This window comes from Vanellus vanellus (genome assembly GCF_965231255.1).
Source record: "Vanellus vanellus genome assembly, chromosome: 8".
NCBI classification, from domain to species: Eukaryota; Metazoa; Chordata; class Aves; order Charadriiformes; family Charadriidae; genus Vanellus; species Vanellus vanellus.
In genome coordinates, this window is record NC_138913.1 from 744,484 (window position 1) to 759,365 (window position 14,882).

The 14,882-nt window shown below is 47.9% G+C and overlaps 2 protein-coding genes across 2 annotated transcripts in view; one reads left to right on the forward strand and one right to left on the reverse strand.

Moving 5' to 3' along the window:
- The window catches only part of MED12L (mediator complex subunit 12L), a gene marked incomplete at its 5' end in the record, with an annotated part of 152,971 nt that overhangs the window by 44,569 nt on the left and 93,520 nt on the right, over positions 1 to 14,882 (forward strand). The gene's annotated exons all lie outside the window — the stretch shown is intronic.
- P2RY14 (purinergic receptor P2Y14) lies at positions 5,320 to 14,145 on the reverse strand (the record flags this gene model as incomplete). Its single annotated transcript, XM_082487475.1, has 3 exons — positions 14,126 to 14,145; positions 8,233 to 8,323; positions 5,320 to 6,351 (listed from the first exon to the last, which is right to left on the reverse strand). The coding sequence occupies exon 3, from the start codon at positions 6,331 to 6,333 to the stop codon at positions 5,320 to 5,322; it is 1,014 nt and encodes a 337-aa protein (XP_082343601.1). The 5' UTR covers positions 6,334 to 6,351; positions 8,233 to 8,323; positions 14,126 to 14,145.

Below are 14,882 nucleotides of genomic sequence, written 5' to 3' on the forward strand. Positions count from 1 at the left end.
TAGGGGCTCTGCAGGACGGCGCTGCCCGGGCGTGGGAGAGCGGACGGCTGCCCGGCCCGGCTCTGCTCCTTGGGGGTGAATGCTTTGTGTGACGATCGGTGACATCCCCGGCACACGCTCGGAGTGTGCCAGTGCCGAGGTTGGCTGACAGTCCTCCCAGGAGATGTCACCTTCTGTTTTCTCTAGCTCCTTCAGCAGGTTGCCTCAGGGATTACTCAAGGCTCCTCAGATAAGGGTCCCGTGGAATTTATTTGGGATTAAAGTTAATTAAAGATGCACTGTAAGGGGTGCAGTTAAGTTTAAAAGGACAACTTTCTTTAATTTTGTATTGGAGGAGCACAGGCAGGATTGCACAGGAGTGTGCGTTTACGGTGTGTTTGTCCTTATTTCAGCGGCTGCCAGCCGGGTGCAGCTTATGGTCAGGGGATGTCCCCGAGCCCCTTTTGGTTGTGTGTTCCTTCTCTTCAGCCCTGGAGAGCATTAAGCATTAGCCAGCACTGGCCAGGCATGGATGTTCCTGTGTGATCTCCTCTCTCTAAATAAGGAAAATATGTAACAACCTGTTAATACACCTGCTAGGAAGCTAATGAGGGAATTTATATCATTCATATCCCTCTGTCTTTTAAATCAGGAAGGTTGTCAAGCATAGAGTTACACTACTCCTTTATATAAGGTTTTTGAGCCTACTTTCTGTGCAGTTACAAAAGCAAGGCTTATTTGCACGTTGTGCCCGCATGGACACACTCTGTCAGATTTTCCAGCATTGGGCGCAGTGGGAGAAAACGGAGCAATTTCCCCCGTGCTCAGGTGGGGAAGGTGACTGTAAGCTTCCTGCGGCGTGGGACCGAGCTGGCGGAGTGGGAGACCTCCCCTCTCCCAGGAGAAGCATCCGTGCCGCTGTGTCCTTCGTCCGCCGCTTGGCATGAAGCGGCCCGAGAGCAGGACCAGGCTGTCGGCAGGAGGGTCGGGCCCCGCAGCCCCCCGCGGGAGGGAGGCACGGGCAGAGCCCCCGTGGCCGCTGCTCCTCCCAGCCCGGGCAGTGGCGCCGTGTCCCGCGGGCAGATCTCCAGAGCTGCGTTTGGGGGTCGGCTGCGATGGCTGCCTTGGAGAATGATTACTTGCATGAGGCATGTGGCTCTCCCGGGCTTCCCTCTGTATAAACTGACATTTAATTTTGAGTTTGAGTTTTGATTCTTCAGTGTCTGTTTATGTGCCTGTACCAGCCAGACAGGTATGCACGGGTAGAAATTCTGCAGTGGATGTATGGTAGGGAACCGATGGGAAACCCTGGTGTTACCATGACTTTGTATCATTTACCTGGTGGTACACAGGAGAAAACAAACAAACAAAAATACTTGCGAAGAGTTGATTTTCTTTCAGCTTATCTTCAATTGTGACAGAAGTATTCCAAATCAGCGTCAGAGGCACAGTAATGAGCAAACGGTACGAATTAGCGCTGGGAGAGTTTTCCTCTTTCTGTGCACGGCTGTCGCACTCGCTGTGGCGGTATTGGGGTATGTCTGTCGGGAGCACTCGTGGAGTCCTCTCTTCGCTGTCCTTTAATCATGCAGCCAAGAAGTTTTTCTCATGTACGAACTAGCAAGTTTAGTGTCTTCTCTTGCAGCTTTTCATTACTTTCATTGGCAGATTAAAATTTTTAGCCCATTGTAACTTCTGCATTGTAAATGAAAAGTAGGAGCAATCTTGGCATGAGGTAGTTATGAATTCTGAGCAGAAATAGCTATTTCTGATGAAGGAAAAAGCTAATCATGTATTTATTTCAGAGCATAAGGAGGTAAGATGTGTTCAGCGTAGGCTGTGTCACCGAGCCTGTCGGAGAGGGGCACCTGCCCTGCTTGGCACGCAGCGCTGGGTGAGCTCTGGATGCCACGGGTGGATAACCGCATCCTGGGGGCGAACCTCATCGGCAGCCGGCAGAGCACACCCGCCTGCCGTCAAATACGGGTACCCCCTCAGCCTGCCCTGTCGCCTGCCCTCGGTTACCCATACTTAGTTTTAATTGTTTAAACAGTGTTTTGCAGATATGCAGTGCCCTGAAGTGCTGACTATTAGATGTGCTAATGAAGATATTCCCATAAAAATAACAAAGGACTTATGTATTGGGGTGAGATGGGAGAATATGTGTTGAGGGTGTTGGCAGAGGGAAACTAGCCCTTCCCTCCTGTCCCTTTGGGTTAAAGTTAGCAAATACAAGGAGTGCTCCCTCACCTCACCGCCTCTGCTGGTTGTGACCGTGTGGCCTTGCTAGGTAGACTAAAGTGGCATCTGCCCCCTCCTTGGTGGGTTGTTTGTGTTGTTTTTTTACAATAGAGATCATTTTTTGAGATGACATCCTGCAAAATTAATCTCTGTGAGAGTCTTATTGCTCCTTTCTACCCAACCAGGATTTTTTGTTGTTTGTATGTTGAGGCAGCTGTGGACTGAACTTTCTCTCCTGAAACAGTGTTTGGAGGAAGGGTTTCCTTTTGCTGGGTTTAGCTCTTTTCCTGAAAAATTGCTGTGCTCTGTTAGTGACAGAGAAAACGGTCCGTTTTGAAGTCTTACGCTACAGTATTAGCAGAAGCATTGCATAGTACCTGCAGCATTGTCATTTGTCCAGTGTGACGCTGAGATGGCTCCTGGGTAGATAGCTGTGCGGTGTCGCTGAAGGCTGGGGCAGGTTTATGAGGTGATGTGTAGTTTAAATGTGAGACTTACGTGCTCAGCGTTTATGGGCTTTTTGAAGCAGACTTACGCCAGCCCACCTGGGTCTTACGTCAAGGTTTTGCGCAGCAGAACAGCGTCTCCGTACAAAGGGATGACCGGGAACTCCACCGGGCTTGGGGGAGGGAGCCTGAAATGTATGAGCGTGACAACCTCTCTGTGCAAACCTGTGTTTGACGTCTCTCGGCAGCCTGCGACGCACGCTGGTTCTTCCCAGGGCACCACGCCTTTGCAAGAGGTTCCAGGTCCAGCTGCGTACCTTCGCTCTCCAAAGAATAACCAGAGCAAACCCAGCTTCTTGGCGCTGTAATGCTGCGGAGGGGGTCAGGAGCGAGTCAGGAGGATGGGCTGCAGCAGGGGACCGGCTCGCTGTCGAACGGGAACCTCGTTAGCTCTGGGTTACCCAGAACTTTCACTGCAAGAGCTGTAGGGAAGTTCCTCCAGGCAGAGATTGGCAAGGCAAGAGCTGGCACTTTGTGTGACTACAAGGCTCGTGGGTGTCGGAGGAGCTGGCTGGGTTTGTCTGAGGCATGATGTGCTGGGAAAGGTGGGAAAGAATTAGCTTACCCAGTGCAGAAAACAAATTGGCCCCATACCTTTCCGTCCTGGTTCACAGCGGACCAAAAGCTAGAAATTTAGTGTCACTTTTTCAAAAGTGTGTTGGTCAGCAGACTTCCCCCTGGGTGCTTTATGCACATCTTCGTTGTTCTAACATCAGTAATCTGGTGGAGTGAGGAAACAATTTTACAATATAAATAATTTTTTCAAAGCTTGCAAAATAACTACAAAGTTACACAATTATATATTGTGGAAGTGTTTTCATTGCTGTACGCCCCTGTGCTTTCGCAGCCACAACTATTTAGGTTTACGCAGGCAATTACCGAGCCACGCCATGTAAGGAACTAAATGTTTTTGCCATAAATGACAAAAAATCTCCCACAAAGCAACAGATTCCCTTCCCCTGCAGACTATTTCCCTTGCTTGGAGGGAAGAGCCTGCGAAGTCTCAGTTTGACAGGAGTCAGAGAGCTCTGAAAGATCCATATAAATAATCTTTTATGGATTTTCTTTAAAAACCACAACTGAAGTGCAGCTTTCTCCTGTAGCGCCTGCGGGCTGGTTCAGGCCGGGGCTCCTGCGGCCCCCGCTGCCGGCTGGGCACGCGGGCTGCCCCTGTGCGGGGCGCTGGCGGCTCGCTGGGTCTGGGGGGAGCGCGTCAGGCAGGCGGGGAGCGCACGGAGGTAAATAGGCTCCACAGAGGCGCGTTGGAACGCAGCGGGAGTTCGGAGCTCTCCGGTCCTTTGGTTCCAATACCATCCTGTGCGATGGTAGAATACTCTTACTGTAGATCGGTGGTGGCGGAGCCAGAGAAGTTACCCACAGCCTTGGAGAAGGTTCAAAGACCATCTGTTTAAAAATCCTTCACCCTGAGAGATTATCTGTTAGGACTAAAATGAAACACAGTGGCAGAAAGGTGAAGCATGTGCGATTTCTGTTCCTCTGTCGTCTTTGTTAAGTAAAATGAAAGCATTCAGCTTCCAGAGCCATTGCCTGAAAGCTCTTGTGGGTACTTTATGCACGAGTGTGTTTTCCCTGTACAGTGATAAAATCAATCAATCAAAAAAAAAAGGCTGCACTGAAAAATACAGTTAAAAAAGAGATTATATATAGAAGGTTGGTGGCTTTCAGCTATTACCTTTGTACAGAGTGAAATGCTTTATCATTGTGCCAAAAGCAGAGGAAAACCCAACAAATCATTCTTTCTGGATTTAAGTACACCCCAGAGTTTCTAGACAGCTGTACGTGTGCGTTTTCAAACGGCTCCTCGAGCGTTCTTACCTCCTTCTGCAACAGCAGCAGGGGAGGTACTAAAATCCCAGTCAGGTTGGTATGAACATTTGTGGTGCCCACCATGGTATTTCAGAAAAGTTTTTCAGGCTTTGTGCACATCTGAGGATTTGATCTGTATTTTTTCTTTTTGAACCTTTTTTTTCCCCAGTTGTTGGAAGAGAGTTCTTCCTTAAGCTGCATGTTGCCTTCAGTGCTTCGCTCTGTGAGCTGTTAAACACACCGAGCGCTTCCCCTCGGGGTCTCAGTCCTCTTTCTGGGGCTGGTGGAGGCCAAGTCAGAGAGACGTGCGCTGAACCTCCTGCGATTGCTCCTGCGGGCTGTGCTGCAGGGGCGGTGGAGCCATCGCCATTCCCAGCCCTTCAGGCCGGTTTGATCGTCGTGCGTGTCCATCCTGCCTGCCTTCCCGAGGAGCAGCAGCAGACCAGCCCCATTCCCGGCTCTGGTGGATAATGCGGGCAGAGCGCCGCAGCCTGGAGCTCAGAATGGGCTGTTCCAGTTATTCCTCTCTTTTTCAGATCCTGGTAGGTCATATCCCTCTATAATGCAATCGTAGCATCAGCCGAAATAGCACGTGGTAAATGTATTGGCAACTTGCAGTAATGGTTTTGTATAGAGAAAACACCACCTGGTATTTTACGCTGAAACCTTTCTTCTGTTTTATTACCCGTTCTCATCTATCTGGTTTCTTTGAGACGTTTGCATTCTTAAATAACTTTCATGAGTGTGTTATTTTACAGACCTGAACTTATACTATATTTATACTTTCCCGAAAAGTATTTGACCTTCTGGATTTAGAAATTTCGACCTCCCTTGAATTTTTCAGCTCAAGATGCAGTTTTTCATACAGCTTTTCTCTAAAGGGTAGGCAGAGGAAAAAATAAATTATGGGGTCAAGGCACACGTTTGCAGCAGACAGTAGGAGAGTAAACTCCTTGGTGTAGAACAGAGCCTTTTTTGACTGGCAGGTGAATTGGGAGCTGGTTTGGCTGAGGGTGTATGGTATTCTGCAGAGGTGATAGGGTACAAAGCAAATGACAAATACGAACATGATACTGAATATGTTACGGCTGGTTTTTTTCTTGGTCACATCTGAGTTCCTTCTGAATTTTTTATAAGAGCTATATATTTTTCTTGATATAGAAGTGTAAAAAATGATTAGCAGAAGAAAAACAATCCAGAAAATCCCTGTACAAATATAACTTGATGCCTCGTGCCACTGTATGCCAAGCTCACTTTTAAGACCTATACATTTTCTGGAATAATTTTCTTTGGTGGTTTCATTAGTTAAAATCATATTTGGAAATGATATAAGAATTAACAACAACCATATGATTATAGAGATCACCTTACTGTAGTTAACTGTGTGAACAAAGGAGGTGAATAAAGGCTTTACGATTTTGTAGTATCTGTCAAAACCTATGAGGCCAAAAAATGTTATCCCGATATACATGTTTGTGTAAAAAACAACAGCGGAGTATCTGCACACAAACGTGTTGAGCTGTGGAGGTGCAATTTCTGAATCGGCCAGAATTTTGAAAGGAAACGTCAAGCTCATTAGGAGATCGGCAACAACGATGTTTTTGAGATAGACAATAAAACTCTTTTTGCTAGAGACGTACAGAAAGATCCACGCTGCCACACCGTTCAGCAAGAGTCCTACTATGAAAATTAAACAGTAGACCACGGGAATGACTGTCGTAGTTACTGCTGTGCTGTGACTGCAGTTGTTTCCCGAGGAGTCTGTGCTGGAGTTGGACATCTTACAGTGTCTTTGGTCCTAGAAGCAGAGAAAGATTATCTCAGTGAGACAGAAAGGTGCTAGGCTTGCCAGTCATTAGTTTAGGATTTCTACTCTTCAAAACAAACTTGGCATGCTTCTCAGCAATCACCACATTTCCACACCATATTATTTCCTGCAGAGATGAATAGTTTGTATTTTCCAAGTGGTGCCATCTTGCTTTTTGATGATGTTCGAGGGCATGCTGCTGCTTTGAACAGGGAATCCTTTTGCTTCTCCGTTTGACGTGAATCCATTGTCTACCAGCCCTGGGCTGCCCCTCTGCTGCGGGTACGAGCCTACGCGCTGCGAACTGGGAGGGGGACTGAGCCACAGTGATTTCGTGACTCGGAATGCATCTCATTAACCCTAATGACCAGTATGTATTTTTAGCACTGGTTTACCAGGAAGCGTGTGAGGGATATGAGTGTTCCTTGTACGAGTGTTCTGTTTTGCGTACAGGCATAGAAAACACTCTTCTCCTAGTCAAGCGTGCAAATATCTAGTGTACGTCAATATTTTCTAACGTTCACTTGAAAGAGAGCCTTCTGTGCAGCTAGCACAGTTTGCTTTAAACTCTAAGTTTTAGTGGCACGATGCACAGGGGTGTGTCTGTGTTAGCATAACGTAGAAGCTAGAGCTGTCCTCTCAAGTCATTCAGATTTAAATTTTAGGGGCCGTCCAAGAAGAAATCACATCTGCTGTCTGCCTTTCTTTGACAGAATGTTTACAGGGGTGGATTATCCTCTGTCGGGAGGGCAGAACAGATATAGATACAATGCCGCCGTATTTGGCAAATGAAAACCTAGGCAACGGCAAAACACATGCCATGGAGCTGGGAAAAAAATCCCACCCCATCTTTTAGAAAATAAGAGTTTCCCTATTGCCACAATTCAGAGTCAGTAGCTGGTGCCTCTGCATAGCAGACTGGAAGCTGAATGCAGCCTTGCAATAAATAGAAATGGAATTTTTCTTTCAAATAGGTAGAATTGTTTGCTATGGGATGTTGTTCTCTGTATCTCTCTTGCAGACACCATAAATGCTGATGAGCTGAGGGGCTGTTCTGGCGTGTGCGTGGATAAGGGGGCGATGGAGCAAGTGTTGCCCGTGCTCACACCCAAAGCCTGCGGTTAATCTCTTCCCAGTAGTTCTCCCATACACGTCCCTGCCATCCTCTTTATGTTTAAGCCCAAGTCACCGAGGCATTCGGCTTTGTTGGGTTGGTTTTTTAAAGGCAGAAGATGGTGTGGAGAGTGGGTGTTCACTACCGTGTGAACAGATGGTAGGATTAGGAGGTAATAACGGGTAAGGTTTGGGGTGGTAGTGCTAACACCAGGAGGATCTCCCCTTTTCCCTCTTTATCCTTCAACCTTCCACTCAAACAACCGGAAAGCACCAATGGTGTTTTTATTAAAGATGGTGACACACTATTTACAAACAGTTCTCTTCCCACTGCTGTCTGCTGCCTACATGTGCGCACATGTTCCCTTCCCCCCGGCCGGCCGGCTAAGCAGGACCCCCTCTCTGCATCTGCTGTGTTTAGCAGTTGTTCCTTTTCTGTAGGGTTTCCTAAAACAAAGTACTTGGAGGTGGGTCTTTCTACCCTCAGACTTAGTACCAGATGCTAAATGGCTTATGAAGTTCATGAAGTATTTCTTGTGCTGAGGCATCGTACGACAAGGATTATTTCAGAAGTGCCTGATTAGAGATGTGGGTGTTAAAACTTCATAAAGTATATTGTGTCTATGCAGTACGGAAGACCCCCTAGACACACGTTACATGTGACACCAGCAGATTTGGCAACTGTCTGTGGTTGAGAAAGAGGCCAAAGTCCAGGCTGGACCCTGTAAATCTTTCAGTATCAGTAGCACGCCCCCTTACCTTTCTTGATTTCACTGCTGTGGTGGTTCTTGTTAAGGGGCTAGAGTGCCTTCCATTCTCGGGCACAGCGCCTCTTCTCTTGCTGGGAGACCTGTGTGGGAGACGGGAGAGTACAGTTGGTAGGGTTGTCTTATCAGAACGTAGGACAGCGTAATCCTGTGGTGCTGAGGGGTTCCCACAGTGCAACGCCCATTTAGACCGTCTGATGATCAGTACTGCAGGCAAGTCTTCAGATCTTTCGGGAGGACTTAAAAATTGGTTAGGGACGGAGTCATAGAGCAGTCACGTTCAACCTAAAGCCCATCACTGCATGGCTACGGCTAGAGGCTTTTGTCCCGCCCCCCTCCCCCCAGTGCATCACGTCATTTGTGTTCATGATCAATTTTATCTCCTCTTTTTGTCACCTAGTCACACGCTCGGCTCGTTCTGAAAGGCCGTGTCCCTACTGCTCTGAATAATTCAGCATTGATAGTCAGCACTGTCGCCTCTCCAGCCTGTTCCCCCCATCAGTCGTGGGTCCCAGTGTGGGTCCTGTAGGAGCTATGGCAATGTGGTACCATGAGGTGTAACTCCTGAGCTCTGGTAAAGAATCAGTCTGGCAGAGCGGCCTTCGTGCAGACGCTCGGTGCTTCTGGATCCTCATAACCACGGCCACCGCGATGGCCGCACGCCTCGGCTGGGTGGTGCGTTGCAGGGATGGGCTGCGTGGAGTTGGCAGAAGGTATGCTTCCACTTTACAGAGGAGCTGCCCTGGCATGCTTGTTCTGGTCGCATTCTTGTTCAAGCACCCCTTAAACCTTCTCAGTGAGAACATCCTCTTCTCTCGCGAGAAGGTGAGAACTTGCAGTGGCTCCACCAAGTGATACGCGGCTTGAAATGAGCATAGGTACTCGCTACTCATCCCGCACTGGGGTTCATCTGGAAACTCTGAATACTCCTTGTTTGATGTTAATTGGTGGGTCAACTTAGGACCTTTTTGTCCAAATGCGCTGGCTGAGTGTGTCCAAATGTGATGACTAAGATTAAGGATTCTTTTTTTTTTTTTTTCCCCTCCCAATTCTTTAAACATTGCTGGGTTTGGTTTTTTTTGCTGCTGTGTAACTGCTGTTATTTGCTGGCACATGTTGGGGGGAACGTATTAGCATCCAGCAATTTGTAGGGGGGGTGTGAGAATAGCCTTTCATACCTCCGCAGCATTTCATGTTCAAGTGCCTTGTCCAGCATCAAGTGTATTTATTCTACATAAGTAATATCGGCTAGGTGTGCAAAACCAGCAAACTTGATTCACCAAATTAATAAGATTCATTTGGTAAAAATACATAAACATTTTCAACTTCCTTAGTTTGCAAATCATGTTGTCTTGGCAAAATACACAAAAGGAAAGTTGCATAAACCATTAAAAATGCTTAGTTCCTTCTGTATTCAAACTCCTAGGCTGTATCATTTGTAACCTTTCCAGTGTCATTAAGGCACTTTTTCTTGACTTCTGTAACTTGCCTGTCAAATTTCAAAGTTTGTGGCTGCTTTACTGAACACGAGTAATATTTACAATTATGTATTCTTTTTTACCCTGAATATAACAAAGGTTCTGTAGTACTGAGTGCACATTTTAGGCTATTTATGGAAATTAACGCAGCTGCTTGATAAATAAATATGCAATGCAATTACTGGGTCAGGAATTGTTGACAATGGTCACTGTCCCCAGAAATCATTTTTGAACTGCAAAATGGAGTTAATCAGGGAAGCGGATCACACCAAACGTTATCTCTGGTGTTAAGAGAAATCTAGAGAAAGAGGAAGCGCAATACGCAAAACACCAAAACACTGCAATTGTGAATTGTGCTGAGCCGTGCTAAAAGAAGAATCTTTTTTTTTTTTAAGTCTTTTTTTTTTTTTTTTTTTTTTTTTTCCTAACGTGGTAGGACTGTCGGTAGTGGTCTGAACTTGCCGTCCCGGCCACACTGGTGTGACCCGGTCGGAAGGCAGCCCCCAGTCTGGACCTGCGTCCCCGGCCACCGTGATGGAGCTCCTGCGCTGCACGGGGCGCATGGGCGGCCGCGGGCTGGGAACCCTCAGGGCGTGCTGCTGGGGGCCTCCTGCGGGGCTCGAAGGGCTGGACTCGCTCACTTGCTCGTTAGGAGCCGGCCCGGCGGCGGGCAATAAGAGCAGGGTCTGCCAGCCGGGATTTGCTGGCAGGGGGGTCCTGTCGCTGCGTTCTCTGGGTGTCTCTCTGAAGGCGCTGTGCTGGGTGGGAGCTGGCAGGGGCCGTGGGAGGGAAAGCCCTCTCCTGCGGCCACCCGGGCACGTCTCGGCTCAGTGTGTGCTCAGGGACGGGCTGCTCCTTCCTGCACCTCCGCGGTGGTGCCGAGCTGGCAGCCGGCGGGGTGGGTGCCGGGGTGGAGACGTTCGGGGTCCGCGGTTGTAACCACTGCTCTCCTTTGGGAGGCTTTTTTTGCCGTGACTGTGGAGATATGTTGGTACATTTGATTTCTTGCAAGTTTGCCAAGAGACTAAGATTTCATTATTTTTCTGTTCTTATTATAACATTTGTCATAAGGCAATGTCTGGATTTTAATACTTAAGAGAATAAAAGTATGCAAAATACACCATGTACTATTTCAGCCCTTTAAAACAGCCTGTGGGGCGGTAGTTGTTCTTGTTTGTCATAGATGCATAGAATGTAGTGGAGGAAAACAGGATGGATAGTCGAATTAGGATGACAGAGAAAAATAAAACGGTGTTCCTGTTGCAGGAAGTCATAAGTGAGTATCTGTGAGATAGCATCGTGCGCGGTGGCGCTCAGCGCGCGCTTCCTCTGAAGAGGGGGACCGATAAGTGTGGCAGTAGCGCCTCGGGGGTCTTGGTTGCTTCCTGCTGTGCCTTCCTGCTCTTGCTTTTGAGCCCGCTCACGTCTGGTGTGGGGGGACAGAGGGCTGAGCGAGCCGTCTCTCTTCTCGGGCTGCGCCCCGCGGTGCCCTGCGCACGCGGCTGGGAGAGGCCGGGTGTCCCGTGAGGGCGGCTGCTGCTGCGTCCCCGGGAGGAGCAGGGGCTCCCGCCGCCCCGGGCGAGCCTGGGTGGCGCTGCGGGTAAGTCCCGTCTGCAGCTACGGTTAGCAAGGGGAGGAACAGAAGCGTAAACAACTCTCTACATAACAGTATTTCTCACTTTTGATCCAAAAAGGCAAAATTCAGGATTTCCTAGGGAGGTAGCAGTCGGTGATGGAGGGTGGTATTTTTTTCATGCTATGCTGTTTTATTTAAAAGCTCCTGACTTCCCGAACGTGGGAGGAGTCAAACAGCTGGACTTGGAATGCCATCCTTGAGGTTTTTTTAGGATGGCATGCCAGTCCTGCTGGTGCTGTCGGGCCATGTGAAGGGTCTGCTGTGTGTACTGTCTCTTCCCTCCTGCGTGCATCTCGCCCCCAAGCCCTACACAGTTACCCCTTCTGCCAGTGTCCTCACTGACCATCGCTAATGCCTCTGCAGGGACCATAGCCCCTCAAATGACCCGGCGGCCCGGCAGCCCATGTCACCTGGGGGGCGGCAGCCCCCTGAGCACCATTGTGTGCCTCTGCAGCCCTTCGCCGTGCCCTGGGCAGCAGCAGGGCGAGCCTGGACTGACTGTTACTCCTCATCTCGTAACTGAAGGGAGCAATTGACTTGCTTGGTTTGGAAGAAATTGGCTGTATCATCTAACCTTTAAAATGCTGTTTTAACAAAAAACGTGGAATAAAGCCTTGACATCTTTTGTGACGTCTCTTTGCCAGGACTGTATCTGCCCCCGGCTGCCTGCGTTCCTTGGGTTGGTTGTGTAACTCTTGAGGGGGTGGCGTGGGTGAAGATTTGAACTTCTTCGTATAACACACCCAATGTTCATAAATCCCTATGAATTAATGGTTATATCTGTGTTTCTCGTTCCTTGTATTTGCCAAAACAATTCCCAAGCTTGCGAGTTCAGTGTACTGCAAACATTTCCTGCCAGCGGCTGAGAGGAGTCCTGTTATCACCTTTCAGAGGTACACAGTATTGCAGTAGAAAGTCTTGACTTTATGGCTGTGAATGAGTTCTCATTTCCAGTTGGATATAAAACATCTGTTTCGAAAACTGATGCAGATCTGAGTACTGAGTTTCTGTTGTGCTTGCTCCCCTCCTTCCTTCCTCTCCTCTGCTCATCTTCCTCATCTGCTCACCCTTGAATAAAATGTCTCAAGCTGACATTTCCAGGCGGTCCAGCAATGAGGAAAATAAACGTTTCTGTCCCCAGGCTGGTTCCCAGCAGCGTAGGGTGCTGTGCCACCCCGGCGGGAGGCAGGGGTGCGGGGAGGTGCGGAGCCCCGGTGCCCTGGCGGCTCCGGTGAAAGGCTTTCTGCTGTTCCCTGGGCAGGAGGCGGTGTGCCGCGTAAAACGGCACCAGCTACGGCAGCCAGCGTTCAGCATCGACAGCGATTCATAACAGATTTTCCTGACCAAAGTTTTATTGCAGACAGTTAGGTCATACGTGATGTTTTCTTGGCGCGTATGATTAGTTTCTGGTGTTCTGAAGGACAAAGCGAGTGAGCAGAGCCCACGGGGTAAAGAGCAGCTGTAGATAAGATTGTTTCTTGTTAAAATAGCCGGCCCGTGGAAGGGCAGCGCCAGCTCCTTCGGTGTCAGTGTGAGGACACCTCAAGGGTACAATTTTATTTCCGTCTTGCAAAACCCACCAGTAATTGTTTCATTCCTTCTTGTTGTCCAGGAGTCCCTATGCTACTTCTGAAATCTGAAATTTAGCAGCCTAATCCTCCTGATAAGTTAAATTTTTAATTCTATTTTTCTTTCTGATTTTTAGACAAGGGCCTAAATTATTCTAAACCCACAACCTTTTAGCATTGAAAGATCAGCCTATGAAGTGTCTGTGTAAACCCTGGTGTTCACACTGAAGCTGGGCAATGCGCTCAGCTGTTCGCATGATTTTCAGATCTAACCCAAATATTCCAGTTTTTTAATTAAGCCTCAGAAACCCCCCACTGAGACCCTTTCTATCTCCTATCAGTTACAGTATCTGAATTAGGGAGTAGTGGATGCAAGAGGGAAAGTTAGGACCATGGTATTGGGAACGGTCAGTTTATGGTTTGGTATTAGAGGATTAAACGGACCAGTTTTAGAAGCAACTGTCCTGTCAAATTTGTAATTATTATAGTATGAGTATGTTAATAATACATTAAAATGATTAGTTGGTTTTATTGTCCTGAAACTGGGTACTTAAAAGATCTAAAATGTTGCTCAAATGAAGAAATTGTTCCCTTTAATATTCTATTTTAATAGTAACACTTGTCATTTAAATATTTGATTTTTAATTCTATTTTCCAATGGTTTAAACTATGAGTTTTATATAGTTACGTTTCCTCAGTCATAAGTTAAAACAAAAGCAGTTGCTTAAGAAAAATACCTTTTGCTCAGACACACGATAGAGAGCGACCCGTTCCTGTGGATCGGTGGTCTGCGGTGGCATAGCTGGAGGCTGTTCCCTGTCTCCCACTGGTAGGTGTGGGAGTCTGCCTGCCTTGGTTTTCTGTGTTTATTTACAGTTACGACTGCTCATTTGTGTCCTAAGTACTCTGCTTGTGGTTTGCATAACGCATGGATGATTTCCTTTTCACCTTATTTGTCAATTTTAAAAAAATAAATTATAGCGGTAGTTATTTAAAAGTAAAAAGAGAATGTTTGAGAGCACTGGTAAGGCACAGAAACATGTAATGCAAAGGCAAAGTCTTTCACCTGGAAAGCAGTTTAAAATTGCAGGGGTGGTCCCTCTTCAGCTGGGAAACAGACTTACAGAATGAGCCCTTTACAACTGCCGTATAACGCCAAACACCGTAGCAGCGGCGCAAGCTGCAGCGGATTCTGTTACTTACTGGCCGGAGTGCAGGCTCCTGGCTGCTCCGCGGCGCCCGTCTGCTGCTCCCGCACGGCTGCATCGGCTTTACTTCTGTCCACGAGCGCTCTGCAGTGTTATCTGCATTGTCTGCTTGGGCAGTGGTAGCGGTTGCGAGCGTGCTGTATCTCCCCGAGCAGACGGTCGCCGAGCTGGTGAGTCGTGCTTTGCCGCTTGGCCAACTGCGGTCGAGATCTCCGGTGCTGCAGATGGTCAGTGCTATTTTCGTGTGCTTACACGTACTTCCACAAAGATCAGCGTTGAACTGGTTTCAAGAAAGACACATTTGTGCAGTTGGCAGAGCAGCAAGCGATCTTAAGCTGAGGGCTGGTGTTTTCTTTTCTTGCACCGTTCCCAGGCCTGGCTGTGACCTCTTCTGTGAAGTTTACTGCTCTGATAGCTTCTGCTGGTCTTACTGGGAGTGCCCTGAACTGGAGCACACAGGGTTACGTTGGGGCTGCGCAGGGCGTGCTCAAAGGCTGAGATGGATTCTTGGCGTGAGTGATAAATGCTTGGAGTATGCCTCTTTTTTTTTTTTTTTTTTTTTTTTTTTTTTTTTTTTTTGACCTTAATCATCTGTTGGTATTCATCCCTTCCCATTCTTCCCATAAGTTTACTTGGGAGGCTTGGAGATCAAGCACAAAATTAGTGGAAGTGGAAAAGCTAATATCTCTTCCATGAATCTGGGAAAGTAGGATATTCTGAGAGATCTGAGGTTTGGGGAGAGAAATTGAGAT